The sequence below is a fragment of the Hippopotamus amphibius genome, chromosome 15 (assembly GCF_030028045.1).
Source record: "Hippopotamus amphibius kiboko isolate mHipAmp2 chromosome 15, mHipAmp2.hap2, whole genome shotgun sequence".
Classification (NCBI taxonomy): domain Eukaryota; kingdom Metazoa; phylum Chordata; class Mammalia; order Artiodactyla; family Hippopotamidae; genus Hippopotamus; species Hippopotamus amphibius.
This window is the reverse complement of record NC_080200.1, coordinates 42,175,007-42,189,891: the sequence shown is the minus strand read 5'-3', so window position 1 is coordinate 42,189,891 and position 14,885 is coordinate 42,175,007. Positions and strand designations below refer to the sequence as shown.

At 43.9% G+C, this 14,885-nt stretch overlaps 1 protein-coding gene across 2 annotated transcripts in view; it reads right to left on the bottom strand.

Annotated features, from left to right (window-relative positions):
* AGXT2 (alanine--glyoxylate aminotransferase 2) overlaps positions 1–14,421 on the bottom strand; it is a 42,336-nt gene extending 27,915 nt beyond the window's left edge. Inside the window, exons 1-6 of one of the 2 annotated variants that reach the window (XM_057709226.1) lie at positions 14,259–14,421; positions 6,657–6,742; positions 5,379–5,563; positions 2,548–2,671; positions 1,019–1,113; positions 330–423 (exon numbers count right to left, since the gene is read on the bottom strand). In XM_057709226.1, coding sequence (XP_057565209.1) covers positions 330–423; positions 1,019–1,113; positions 2,548–2,671; positions 5,379–5,563; positions 6,657–6,742; positions 14,259–14,346 — 672 coding nt within the window. In that variant the 5' untranslated portion in view covers positions 14,347–14,421. Of the gene's footprint in view, positions 1–329; positions 424–1,018; positions 1,114–2,547; positions 2,672–5,378; positions 5,564–6,656; positions 6,746–14,258 lie in introns of both variants that reach the window. The other variant, XM_057709225.1, reaches the window with a different exon arrangement.
* Positions 14,422–14,885: the final 464 nt, after the last annotated feature.

Below are 14,885 nucleotides of genomic sequence, written 5' to 3'. Positions count from 1 at the left end.
GACTGTATGGAAATTTTATGCATTCGAGGCTCTGGGGAGTTATTTCCATGCACTTTTTTTGCAGTTTACTTGATTTTATTTAAAAACAAAACAAAATTAAAAAAATCTCTACCATTAATTATTACTCAGACTCTGAAGGTCTTTCTAAGAAACATTTCCCTTATATGGTCTTTAATTCGCTTCAGTCAAATTGAGCCCCTGATTAATTATAGTTATGTAATAGAAACTAATTTGTATTAGTTTCTCGTCCTAATGCCTGGAAAATATGATCAATGATTCCACACACCCAGGAGTTTTTAGAGGAAGAAGACAAAAATCTCGGAACTTACTGATTGGCAGCCCATCCCACTGGGGAATTTCATCTTGTAGAACCCTACGTTTGTCAAGCCAAGTGTGTAAGGACTGCACCCGTGGTAGGCTCCTCTGCAGACAGAAGACAGTGGGAGGACTGAGTTAAGTTTACTCTTCTGTGATCGCTGGCCTGTGGAACACTGGGTAAGACCAAAAAGAAAGTCCACGCAGGCTATGGAAGCTATGACTCCTTATCACAAGCAGAGATGAAAGTGGGCCCAGTGTCATACGGCAAAGTCATGAGCTTCTGGGGGTGCAGACCAGTCGTTCGCTATTTAGCATAGATCACAGTCATGCCAGATCTTTTTTTAACTTTTATTTTTTTTAATTTTTATTTTATATTGGAGCCAAGTTGTTTAACAATACTGTATCTTTAAAGTTAAAAAGCTGTCACATCACCTTCTTTACAATTCCACAGGAGAATCTATGACATACCTAGGACTCCAAAGTCTTGGCTACTTCAATCAGGGACACTTACCTTGGACCAGGCCAATCTGGATGGCATCGTCCAACCATAAAATTCATTTGATTAATCCTACCCTAAAATCTAAAATTAGAAAAACACCCCTGGGAAAGCCCGTCGCCTGCCCTAGGCTATATTTTAAAGATAAACATTTAATATTGGGGTGCGTCAATGTTAAAGTTGAATATTCCGAGGTGTGGTTACCTGAAAGAAATGATGTCTGTGTTATTTGAGTGTGCTCTGGCCATCAGCATGGCTAGATCATTGGCTTCTGAACCACTGTTCACCAGGAAAATAACCTGGAGGAAACAAAAGACACATGGTTACCTAATTCATTTGAAATTGCTAAAGACAGTGTATCTCAGCCTCTGATTACTAAGGAGAACTCCCCTCATACCAGCGGTCCCATCATTTAATTACTATATTAATTCTACAGCTCTTCACTGAGCACTTGCTAAGCTCTAGAGATACAACAATGACTAAGGGATTGTCTGAGTTGTGAAACATTCCAGACTTTCACTGGTTTTGCTTAGGCCCTGCAGAGCACTAAGATGGAGAGACTTGCTGAGATATACAGCAGTGAGTGGCTGAGGGGGTCTGAGGACCAGGTCTCTTAGTTCTTGAACCTGATCTACCCCACCTGAATCTGAAGGCTTGGGACAAGGCAGACTCCCAGAGGAGCCTGTTCAGTGTTTGTGAATGTTAAAAAAACAAGCAAGCAAACAAAAAATGCAGCTCATCCTGATTGAAAGAAGGGGGAAAACTGAAGGGTGATAGATCCTCCAGGCTCGGTGACTGGGAGGCTGGTGCTGTGTCCTCGCTGACTTCCTCACTCATCCATGAATATGCCTGCCCTGAACTTAAGTTGCAGCTATTTCAATTTTCTTCATCTCTTGTAGATAACTTAGTAAATAGGGTACCTAAATAATACAGTAAGATAATAATAGCTAACACCAGGTATGGCGCACGGTTCTACATCTCTGTTAACTCGTTGAATCCTGAAATGAAAACCTTGGCCCACATTTTAACATCTCAATTCAGTTAAAAAATTCAATCATTTCAGATGCAGAAAAACATCTCATTTAGCAAAAATATCAAAGTGCGTCTCAGACCAAATGAACTTAATGGTATATTAAGTTTCTAAATAAATGGTTCCACTCTTGTTCAAGAAGAATGGTTAAATAAGGACCTACTGTATAGCCCAGGGAACTTTGCTCAATATTATGTAACAAGGTAAATGGAAAACGAATTTGAAAAAGATTCGATACATGTATATGTATAACTGAATCACTTTGCTGGACACCTGAAACTAACATACCATTGTTAATCAACTATACTCCAGTATAAAATAAAAAGTTAAAAAAAAAGAAGACAAAATGCCAATGACTTTGCAGAGGGGCTGTGGAGCAAAGAGATGGAAACTTCCTGAGGAGGACAAAGGAGAGCATCACAAAGCCTGGGGCTCTGACTTAGTGATTTCTGCAAAGATGTGGTGGTGAGGGGAGTGACCAAGGAGAGGCAGCCGCTGGGAGCTGATGAAGTGAACGTCGGCTGGTTTCACCAGCAATTCGTCAATTCCTTTCTTCTCCTTGAGTGCTTTCAGATATGGCTATTAGTGCCCTCATTTTGGATGTTCAATGCACAGACCAGCTTCCCCGCTCCTACTCTCACTTCCTAAGCCAGCTTCCCTGAGATCCCGAGACTGCTGTCCCTTTCAACTGGGAGCATTAGACCTTCAGAGGTTCAGGAAGAAGCGCTGAAAGCTTCTCTGCATATTCGCAGATCGGAGGGTGGAAGAAGGCGGCACTTGTGTGCCACAGGCGGCCAAGCTGCTTTTGTGCCACTGCGTTGACTTTCCTGGATAAAAGGAAGAGCAGAGTTACCCATGCTGCCAGCAGGCATGTCCCTCCCAACACAACACAGTCCATTGGACACAAACCCACGGCTATTTCTCCAAGAGTTTGAAGAGGCTGACTTCATCAACGCACAAGAAAGAGGTATCTGGCATTGGGATGTGTTGCCTCGAAAGGTAAAGAATTCCTCAGAAAGAGAAGTGTTCCACAGGAGACGCATGCTGGGGATTTTAAATGAGAAATTCCTAGTGTAGAAGGAAGTTTGAACTTACAATCTCTTCTAATTAGATTTTCTCATTAATGATACTTCGGACAGTTTGGAAAATAAAGACAATTAGAAGAAAGCCCGAGTGTCTTCCCATTTTATTCTGAAGAATTCTAGATTCATCAAGCACATGTTTACAAGGTCAACAGTTTCTCCTTTAAAGAAGATTCCGACATTTGGGTCTTATCTGTGGTTGGCGTTGATGAACATTGTGTAACCACATCTGTGAAGGATCCAAAGGTTCAGGTTGAAGGATAGGAGGGTAGACAGGTAGGTGGGACCTGACTTGGCATGCTTCGAAAAGACAGGCCAACGTGTTTGAACTTGATCTAAAGGACAGCAATGGCTAATTCTGTGTTTATTAAAAACTGGCATACCCAAATGACCCCATCCGTTCAGTGGTTGAACAATTTTGAGAAATACCAGAGCAGATTTCTTTACTGCAAGACTTGTCAGTACCTTTAATAGGTTAATGTGCACCAAGTCTCCCCAGGAGCGAGAGAGAGTTTAAAGTGTTTCCTAACCTTATTTTCTCATGGGACCCTTTACCAATGAACCTCTTCTGTGATCAGTATCCCACGGAACTCACTTGGAAAATTGTGGAGTATCACCAAACTCTTAAATAGAAGAGACGCTTGACAAGAGCATTGTTTAGCAAAGAAAACCTGCGAGCCACATGAGGGTGGAATGGACAAAGGAAGACTGATAATGGTGAGGCCAGCTGGGAGGGCATGGTAGCCTTCCAGGTACAGGAGGAGCAGAGCTTCTCGGAGACTGAGGCTAGTGGGAATTAGTGAGAGGAGCTAGTAGGAGAGGCATTTCCGTGGAGGAAAAACTAGGCTGTGGCATCAGGTTGGTTACACAGAATGAAAGGCAGAAAAGAGTCAAAGATGACATCGATATTCTTGCCTGTGATATTAGGGAAATCCCAGGACTGGTTGAGAAACAGAACCGGTTGGCTTAACTACCCGGTTCCTAGCAAGGATTTTCACAGAGGAGGTAGCTCATATGTGCTCCTTGAATAAATGAATGTGTGACTAGAAGTAGTTTTGAGGAAGGCATGGGGGATTTGGTCTTGGTAATGCCGAATTCCAGCTGATGGGGGAGTATCACGGGCAGGGGGTGTCCTGGAGGCTGCGGGAAACGTGAGGCATCTTACTGCCCATTTGGGGTGTCTTAGAGCTGTTATCATAGCTTGGTGAGGGGCCAAGGCTGAAGAACTGGGCAAGGCTGCTGGAAATGCAGCAACTACACGAGCAGAGGTGGCGTGATGGGGTGGGACCAATTCTATGGGGGAAATAATAGGAGTTGAAGGGAGTATAGAGAGAAGAGCAGAGGGCTCAGGAAAGAGCCCGGGACACCCAGAGCTAAGGGGTCAGGAGGTCAAGCTGAAAGGCCGGCAGGAGATCAGGAGGGCATGAGAGCCAGTGGGAACGGTTGATTCACAGGCACAAGGTTGTATGTTATTGGGAGGATTCAGTGCGAATATTTGAAAGTGTTCTCTACTTCATTTTTGTTTACTTCCTTCATGCACACTTGTCCTATGTTTTAAATGGCATCTGAAATTTATTTTGCATGCTCCTCAGGACCTGGTATGGGACTAGTGTCTCCTGAAGATGCAAACAGAAAGCAGAAGGCTATGGGAGGGACAGGTGAGAACTGGACCTGGAGGTTTAACCCCCTCCTCATGGCCTGACAGGTGCTGGTGGAGAAGACTCTCTTTGCCCTTGCTTCCACAGAAGGGCCCAACCTGACACAATTTCTGTAGTCTTGCGGCTTTATTTTTGTCTCATGTACCATGAGTTTTATTGGTCAGGTTATCAAAGGCAATCCAGAGTAGACCTTAACATTAAATGGCTGCACCCAAATCAAAAGGACCACAGAAGGACCTGCCCAGGATTAATGATCAAGGTCACAGAAAATCTCAAGATTCATGGAGCCATTCATTTCCGGTGTAAATTTTCAGCTCTGGCTACATCTTTCTCTTCTCATCCTTTCTTTCCTCCGTCATCACTCAAAGTTGACGAAGAAGAGCTAGAAGTGATTTCTCATCTCTCATCATCTCCCACGCCTCAAACCTGCCCCGTGTTCTCTGAGAACCACCAGCCTTTTCCTTCTTCTCTGCCTTTTCCTCAGTGCATTCCCTCTCTTTGGAAAGCTGTAGCTACTGAGGAGAAACCAAAAGAGCCACACTGCAATCACATGGTACATGCCCCTTTGCGTGTGCCACAAGGATGATAAAATCTTGCATGTCAAGAAAAGGCAAAGGACAACACTACGATTTTTTGTTACCCAGGAAATCGCAGGGAGCATGTCAGCCATAAAATGGAATGTGCCGAAGGAGAGAGAATGTTTAATTGAGGTGCTGAATCACAGACATGATCTTTAGCCTGTTTCCCAAATATTCTTCTGGAGTGAAAAAGCCCAGGATTTTAAGGATACTCACGGGTGGCAGTGACCAACACTGACAGTGACAATCCCAGAAAAGAAATCCAGGTATCTGTTTCCCTCATAATCAAAGAGCCACTCCATGTGACCCTGGTGGAGCAGCAGGGGCTTCTGGAAGTAGGCCGTCAGCACAGGAGAAAGATGTTTCTTGTGGATCTCCAGGACTCGGTTATAGGCAAGGGACTGGAGGTAGGCAAGATTTACGTGCTTAACAGCTTCCTTATCCCCACATTGCTTGCAACGTCAGCAGCAGGTGCATATAGCAGTGCTTGGCCTCCCCACCAACCCGGCACAGGGCCGCTGCCCTCACGCATCAGGGCGGCTATTTGCGCAGTGGCCTCCCTGCAGGACAGATACCCAGGTCCTTCCTCTCCAGTGGAGGAAATTATTCAGGTGGCCCTTTCATCCCTTTCTAGATCAAACATGGAGAAGGGAGCTGCAGTTTTCTCTCTCTTAATGGAAAGCCTTGGCTTTGAGTTAATTCTAGCTGGGAAAAAAAATAAAAAAGACTTTGGAAGCAAATGTCTGAAGTCATGTGGGGTTTGTTTTTGTTTTTGTTTTTGTTTTCTTCTGTATAGTGTTTTTTTTTTTTTTTGAGAATAAACGAGTGACGTGCTTGCGATGTTTATGTCTTTAATTACAAAGCCTCTGTCCTATAGTTTTCTTCTCTGCCAGTCCCTCCTAACTCTACCGATTCTACGATTTCTAACTTATGAATATTATGTAGCATGAAGGGGGTTTGGGGAGAGAGGGAGAGAGAGAGACTGGGGGCAGGGGGAGAGAGAACGTGTCCGGTATTTATTAGCTTGAGAGCAAAATGATAACGTTATATTGTTTGGTGGAAGACTCAGGAAGGTCAGATCGTGCATTGACATATGAGATAGAATAAAATGTGAGCCATCACATTTGTGATCTATGTATTTCTTTGTGTGTGTACATCTCTGCCTGTATCCCTGTGATACATATACTGTCATGGACAGTCTCGTCCTTGTACTCTCTGTCTCCTTCTGTTTTGTCTTTCCATCTCTGTTTGTCTCCATCTCTGTCTCTCTCTCTCTCACACACACACAGACACACAGACACACCAACTCATCCAATACCACTGAATGGGGTAGGAGAGTTCAGATGCTCCCAGTGACTTAAAGGCTAGGATATCTGAGACACGTGGCTCAGACGAAGGCAGGGCTGTCAGTGGGTCCTTCCTGAGGAAACAATTACGTGAGGCCTCCCAAGAAGGACCACCTCGTTGGGGTTTTCCTTAAGTTCTGACTCTCACCTGGTATCGTTCGGGTATGAAGTCACATGGAGGCATGCTGGGCTTTGTATGAAGATTGAGCTTGGTTACACATGTCCAGGAAGCACCTACTGAAAGCGAAGAGGGTTAATGTCCTCAGCTAACCATCACACAGCCCCGTTCGTAAAAACCTAAATCAAAGCCCTGAGGCAATTTTGTTTATTGCTTAGTTTAAAGAAAAATCATTTAAAGCAGCCTTTAGTTTGGATTTAAAACTGAGGTATCTTTTTTTTTTCTTTTTTAATAGCTGAGAAAGGGTTTTACTCACAAGGCAACTATGCGAGCAGACTAGAGGACACGTCTCGAACTGCCTCCCCAAAGGCAAAGGGGTTGGGATATTTATGAGAGAAGCAGGATGGTCTGAGACGTGGGGAAAGGTAATAGGGAAGAAGGTGGGGTAAGGGGTGCGCTGCGCAGGCACATCTCGGTGAGGAAGGTCTGCGTATTCAAAGTGGGGGCGCTGAGCGTGATTAGAGGGTGGGGTTTTCCAGCCTCTGATGTCACCAGGCCACTGAGTGCAGGCCCCAAACTGAAGTACCTTAATAATGAATTTTCTTTTTTTTTTTTTGGCTGTGCCACGCAGCTTATGGGATATTAGTTCCCTGACCAGGGATTGAACACTGGCCCTCGGCAGTGAGAGCGTGGAGTCGTAACCACTGGACCGCCAGGGAAGTCCCAGTAATGAATTTTCTTAAGCAACAAGGTCCCACTGCACAGCCTAGGGAACTGTATTCAATATCCTGTGATAGACCATAATGGAAAAGAGTGTGTAAAAGAATATATGTGTATAACTGAGTTACTTTGCTGTATAGCAGAAATTAACACGACATTGTAAATCAACTATGTCCTAATAAAATTAAAAATAAAAATAGAAAAATAATGAATTTTCTGGAGAAAAAAAGAGAGTTCCTCTCAAATCTTGTCAGGAAAGGCATGGAGGATATTGGGGGAAGTCATGGTTTCTCCCACCTTGGTCCTCACAAGCTTGGGAAATTCTTGCCTCCACTGCCTGTATGGACTGTAATTCTCTGTTCAGTTGAAACTTCTGTCAGGGCCAGGGGTTACAGGAGTCCATCCTCTTTGTCAGTAGAGGTGCTTTCTAAGCTTTGAGTTGCCTAGTCCCTGAATCCCAGTGCCTAGCCCAGTTCCCAGTGCTGGGTTGGCTCCAATAAACAAAGAACGAATGGCTGTCGACTGTTTTTGTAGGGGATGAAGAGAGAGAGGTGCTAGGCCACGCGCTATAATAGTAAATACATGCAAAGAGATCGGGAAGACGAAACCTTCCTGCAAAACACAGCAATGCGATGTCCATGACAACACAGGACTATGACAAAGACAAGATAAGCTGAGCCAGAGGAATTATTAAATATTTGGAGCTAGAAGGAAGCTTAGATTTTTTTTTTTTTTGGTCAAAATGCTCATTTTATAGATGAAGAAACCAGCCTAAAGTGGTAAGTTCATGTGTTTAAGATCACCCCGCTAGTTAGCTGAAGAACAAGAACAAAACTCCCAGTTTCTGACTCCCAGCCTGGTACCCTTCTGCTCATTCACTGGCCACCTCCATCCTTCTCTTCCAGCATGGATTTTGAGCCCTCTATAGCAGGGGGATGGAATAATAGAATTAGAGAATATTGAAGCTGGAATAGATGTCTAGAAACTTTATAAGTGCTCTTAGGTAAGAATGCTGCTAATTTTGAGGATTCAAGGTCAGTATTGAGATTATTTTACAGGTAGAGAGAGCTGAGGAAATGATGTCTCTTGTGCAGCATGAAGGTTTGAATCCATGGATATAATGTTGGTGTTTTGTGTGACTATAAAGTCACCATCCTGAGAAACACAATGAACAGTTGTGTTTTTCAGTGAAGCTGGAAAGTAATGACTCTGACTCTCTTTCAGAGAGAGCTTATTCACTTTTCTGCTGTAAATAATCACGAATGTCATTAATTTGCTCTTACTTTAAAAGCAAGTGGCTTTTGGCTATCCATACATAGAAATGACCCAAAAAATAATAGCTAAGTTTTCTGAGAATGTCACATTTTGAAAAGATTTTCATTGTGTATCTCTACATTAGTTACTCTTCTGAGATGGGGAAAAAAATTCTGAGTGTTTCTAAGAATTTGAATTCTCTTTACTCCTGCAGTCTCATTTTCCTGTCTGCAAAATTGGAGTTACCCACTGAAGGGGCTGAAAGGTCTGTTGACTCCAGAGTTACAGAAAATTATGAAAGTTGTCTGGAGGGGGAAGAAAGAGAGTTGGAAAAATTTGATAAAGAAAAGCTTGAATTTTAAATGGTCGAGGTAGGTGCATTCATTCGTTCATTTGTTTATTCACCAAACGGACAGGAACATGATGGTGGAACGAGCGCTCAGAATGCAATACATAAAATTCTGCTCTCAGGAAGGAAGGAGAGAAGGAAGGAAGACTAGCAGACAAGTAGGAAAAGTAATAAGTCAATAAGTGAGATAAGTCTAGATAGCATCTCACACTTACGTGTGGAATCCAGAAAATAAAACAAATGAATGACTATAACAAAACAGAAACAGACTCACAGATACGGAGAACAAACTAGTGGTTACCAGTGGGGAGAGGGATGGGGGGGCAAGATAGGGGGAGGGGGTTACACGGTACAACTACTATGCATCAAATAAATAAGCTACAAGGATATATCGCACAGCACAGGGCATATAGCCAATATTTTATAATAACTTTAAATGGAGTATAATCTATAAAAGTAGTAAATCACTGTGTCGTACACTTGAAACTAATATAGGATTTTACATCAACTGTACTCTAATAAAAAAAGAAAAAAGTCTAGATAACATCTTTTTTAAATTAATTAATTAATTTTATTTATTTATTGGCTGCGTTGGGTCTTCGTTGCTGCACACAGGCTTTCTCTAGTTGCTGCAAGTGGGGGCTACTCTTCATTGTGTTGTGTGGGCTCCTCATTGTAGTGGCTTCTCTTGTTGTGGAGCACGGGCCCTAGGTGCATGGGCTTCAATAGTTGTGGCACATGGGCTCAGTAGTTGTGGCTCACGGGCTCTAGAGCACAGGCTCAATAGTTGTGGCGCACGGGCTTAGTTGCTCCGTGGCATGTGGAATCTTCCCAGGGCAGGGCTCGAACCCGTGTCCCCTGCATTGGCAGGCAGATTCTTTACCACTGTGCCACCTAGGAAGTCCTAGATAACATCTTAAAACAGCTGAAAACCTCTCTCAGTAAACAACCCAAACTCAAAAATAATAGTAAATATAAAAATTGATGGACAAAAAGAAACAAAATACTTCACTTTTCATGATTTGCCAGGAAAAAACCCCCTGAATATGTTGATAATTGCCTGTATTCTTTATATAAAATAGCCTATGTTTTGAGGAGTACATACAGTTGAGGGTTAATAAAGCTTCTCCTGGGCTCTGGAAGTGGTGTGGGTGCATGTGTACACAAGCCTGTTTGCATGCGTGGGGACTGGGTGTGCGGGGTAGGGGGTGGGGGGGGTGGGGGGGTGGCAGAAGACAGAACCAACGGGGTGGGGGAGGGGTTAATAAAACCGAATCCAGGTCTATTTCTGTATAGGAATTTTTTTGTTTCTCTTTTATCATTTTAGCTGGTCTGATGTCACCTTTTTAAGCCTGATGCTGAACATGGATGACAGCTAATGATTTTCACTAAGTTCATTAAATTCATCAGTTTCCACTCAATTCATTTGTACAACTCAAGGCATTTAAAGAGGAATAAATTAGGAGTATGGGGTTAATAGATATACGCCACTATATACAAAATAGCTACGCAACAGGGATTTACTATATAGCACAGGGAACTATATTCAATATCTTGTAATAACCCATAATGGAAAACAATCAGAAAAAAAAGTACTTGAACTGAATCACTTTGCTGTACGCTTGAAACTAACACAATATTGTAAATCAACTATACGTCAAAAAAAAAAAAAAAAAAAGATGGTTCAATTTGGAGACCACCATCACTCTTGCCAAGTGGGAAACCATATTGAATTTCCCAGCTGCCTAATTCTCACCAAGAGTTCCACAACAGGGACGTTTCCTTAATTTTGTGTTCTTTCCTCCCAAATCATCAAAAAGTGAAAACCTGTTGGACAAGGTAAGTGAGAGAAAGAAATTTTTGTGGACTTTTGAAAATTCTAGGAGAAATTCTCTTCGTAATGATAAAGATTTTTCTAATATCCACAACCAGCTTTCAACACAGAGTGGGTATTTATCAAGAGCTTGTGACTCTTTCAAATAAAAAAGCTTATAAAATATTTGAAAATACACAGTGGACATAGTTGGTAGAACATTAAGGGAATTCGTTAAAGTGCTAATGATGCCTTATTTCTGCATAGCATATTAGGACACTTTAAAAAAACTTGTCACTTTGGGTATCTCATTTGATACTCGGAATAGCCAATGAGTTAGGGAAGGAAGATTTTATCACTCACCTTAGAGCTGAGGCCTGTGATTAAACGTGAGGTGTTCGCAGTTTTGAGCTCCCACCCACATCCCCCATAGGGTTGAGGGCCTGAGATGCCACCTCCTTTCTCCCTTCATTAAGTGTCCCACAGTCTGCAGGAAGTTACAGAGGATGCTTGTCCTCGACGGAACTGTGTGCACTGAGTGACAGGATAATAATACTAGATGCCTATCTACCGCCGGGGAAGCCAAGCGATGGTGTGAGACCTGTGAAGCGTGAATCAGACGTTTCTGCTTCTGGATCTGAAGTCTTGAGCAAAGGACGCAGATGGAGGGACTAGCTGGAGGCCCTCATCAGAGCCATGATGTGCTTCCGAGGCTATTCCTGCCTGGAGTTGCTGCCGTTTCCACGGGGCCTTCCCTGGTATGTTTTCACATCGGTCCTGCCCACCTCCTCACCTTCCTATTGATTCTTACAGCCCAATTCCACCTTCCCTCCGCAGCCTTCCAATAAATGTCCTTTCCTTTAAGTAAACCAGGGCCAGTGGCCATTTGTTCACCAGCAAGAGCTCTGCCTAATTCCGAGGCTGGTGGCTGCATCCTTCCTTTCGGTACTTTTGGGAGCAAGCCTTCTCTGAGCCCCTCCTGGCTCTCTGCTGGGCTTAGATCAGTCCACAGATGGCAGCAAGGATGGCCTGATGGGGCAGGTGGGACACCTACATTTAGGGCTAATTTGAACGCTTTTCTTAGAAAAGGCTTTGCAGGAGGCTTGGGACGTGTCTCAGCTGGAGATGGGTGTTATTTGCAATCCATTTGCCCTCCTGTGCACCCCTCCTCGTGGGAGAGAAGGCAGATGATAGCAAAATGGTATGTTTGAGCATATAGCCTACCTGCCTGGACATGTGATAAGTTTACTTATCTTTAGCTAATTAGTAACAAAGGAGGCATGGCTGAGATATTTTCTCCTTTCTTTTGTCCTGAAAACAAATTGCTTCTATAACTTTGTGGACATAGCCTAAAGTGATTGTGTCTATCAAACAGAGGCAAGGCTGAATATTGTATGCTCACATATATCACACAATATATATGCAGGTGTTCTACAAGGACTGTGACATATTTTTTTTCTGGCTGCACCGTGAGGCATCTCAGTTCCCCTACCAGGGATCGAACCTGCGCCCCCTGCAGTGGAAGCGTGGAGTCCTAACCTCTGCACCGCCAGGAAAGTCCCCATGCGACATTTTTATTTTTGCCTCTCTGACAACTTTTAACACCAGGTGATCTTCCTATCTAACAAGGCCCTACCTCCCCCTTCCCCCACTTTATTTTTCCATCCCCTCACTGTGATTTGGTTCGATTTACAGCATGTATCTCGACTGGATTTTATTTTTTACATATTTACCTGTTAATCTGTTTATGCTCAGTCTCCCCCACTGGGATACATAAGGGCTGAGGTCTTGTTTTGCTCAGGTGTATGGTAGATGCTCAAATACTTATTGCCTAATGTCTATTTGCACCCAGTAGGTTCTGAAAGAAGGGTGTGTTCAATGAGTGTGTATTTGGATAAAAAAACAAGCAGGCAGGTATTTAGGACTAGTAGGTAAGCAAGTAGAAGCCAAGTCCCAAGTTTGAAAGACCAGGTAAAGAGTAAGACATCGGTGTCTACGTGTCTCAGGTTTGCAAGATTACTTCTCCCCCGTAGTGTCCTTGGTGGAGCCACGTGAAGGTGTCCTCAGTGAGCTGATGAAGATCTCTAGGCACCGTGCCTCACCTGCCATTCCCATCTCCAGCTCCCACCATCAGCTTCACAACCCTCAGGGCTGGGGTAGGAACGGGGAGGAGGCAGCAGATGGGGGCATTTTCTCTTGCTTTGTCAACAACTGGTACTTTTAGAATAGCATCCTCTTTACTGAGCATAAGACTCTGAGTATAAATCTAACTCCTTCTCAGAAAATGTTGGAGTTAACTAATGTTCTGGCAAAAGACCCATGTCTGGGGAAAAAGAAATCCAAACAGGATTGGAAGAAGAGTGGGAAAGAAAGAGCCTGGTGGCATCACTCTGACTTTGGAGTCAGACAGACCTGGCTTTGAATCCCAAGTTGTCACGTCTCTGTTTCTGCCTTTGACGAAGTTTCTTAATTACCCTCTATTCTTCTGTCTCCTCATCTGTGAAATGGGATAATAGTACTCCTTAAGGAGTTTGGTTGACGATGAAAGGAGATAGTGCATTTAAAGCATCAGATATGTATTGTTTCAAAGAACTGCAATTGTTAAGGGGGAAAAAAGCAAATGGAGGAGGAAGGAAAGAAAGAGGAAAAGCAAAGATGAGGAGAGATTGAAGATACAGTTGATTATGGTGGGCGATGGGAAAGGGTCCACTCTGTTCAGGGCCTACAGGACACGGGGTCTCACTGTGACACATCGATGTACAAATGCCTGCTTACGCTTGTGCTTGCATCAGGGGAATTGCGGAGGAGGTGGTGGGCTCCTAGTGCAACAAGATACATGTGAAAATCAGGAACACAAAGGAGATATATATATATATATGTAAATATATACATATATGAAATATATTCATATATGAAATACATGAAGCACCACCAGACCTGGCTACTCTACATCTATTCCTGCTGGAGAAAGAGGAGCGTCTGAGTGGGAAAAGAAGGCTCAGGGTTTAGACCTGGCTTGGGTAGGCTTTGGGTACATGACTGCACTGCTATGAGGCTCAGTTTCCTTGTGGGTAATTGAGGGGATGGTACCACCTCCAGGGAGCATGGCAGAAATTTGTGAGGATGCTTTATGTCTTTTAAAGTAATTATCCTCAAGCATGCATATTACCGTTAATACTTCATTGTTTTGAATTGCTTTCCTTTTCTTTCTTTTTTATGTTACCGTGAGTGTTTTTATTTTGAAATTGTGACTAGTCAGGTTTTATTATCCATTAATTTCATTTCAGGACAAAAGGAAGTATTGCAAAATAGTGGACATTAGAAGAAGGCATTGGGTCTGACAAGGCAAGAACTAGCCCATAGGTCTTCAATGCCCTGTCTCTGGGACCCCGCCTGGGTCAAAGATTCCAGAATTGCAGGCAACAGGCTCCTAGAGCTCAGCCCTTCCCCTCTTGCTGACCCTCTGCTGACCCACGTCCCCCTGGTTTCCACTCACCGCTCAGGGAAGGGCACATCTTGGGGGTCCTGGGAGTTGAGGTCTCCAGGTGAAAAGCTCTCAGCACGTGTCTCCAAGCTAGAGTCATCTCTCCCAGGCAAAAAACAAATCCCCACGGAAGCAGGTCGGAGGAAGGGCTCTACTGCTCACTGATCAGCTGGACTTTGAGATTAGGATGGAAGGGGAGGAGCTCCAGAGGCGAGTCCTGGAGGGGTTAGTGCCTCCACCTCCGCTCGCCCCAGAGCTTCCAGGGCTGCAACGGTGCCTTAAGGGCAGAGAAAGAGAAAAGGGTTGGGGGAGAGGGAAGGAGGGAGGGAGAGAGAAAAGAGAAGGCAGGCAGGCACAGCAAAGGTCTTCTGGACTATTTTATTCATTTTGTGTCCCATCAGGGTCTCATCAGGGTGAGCATCTCTCTGTGGAAGGGTGGTGATGGGTATGGGGGAAGAGTCAGGATATAGTGGCGGGGGTCAGAGACTTAGAAAGAAGAGGAGTGAAAACGAGGGGGAGAAGGAAGATAGGCATGAAGTGAATGGGTAAAGACATTGGTTTTGGTATTGGGGGTCTTGGAGGAAGACCAGAGGGACTGATGGGGAAGGGAGTAGTCCACGGGAAAGGAGAAGGGCACCG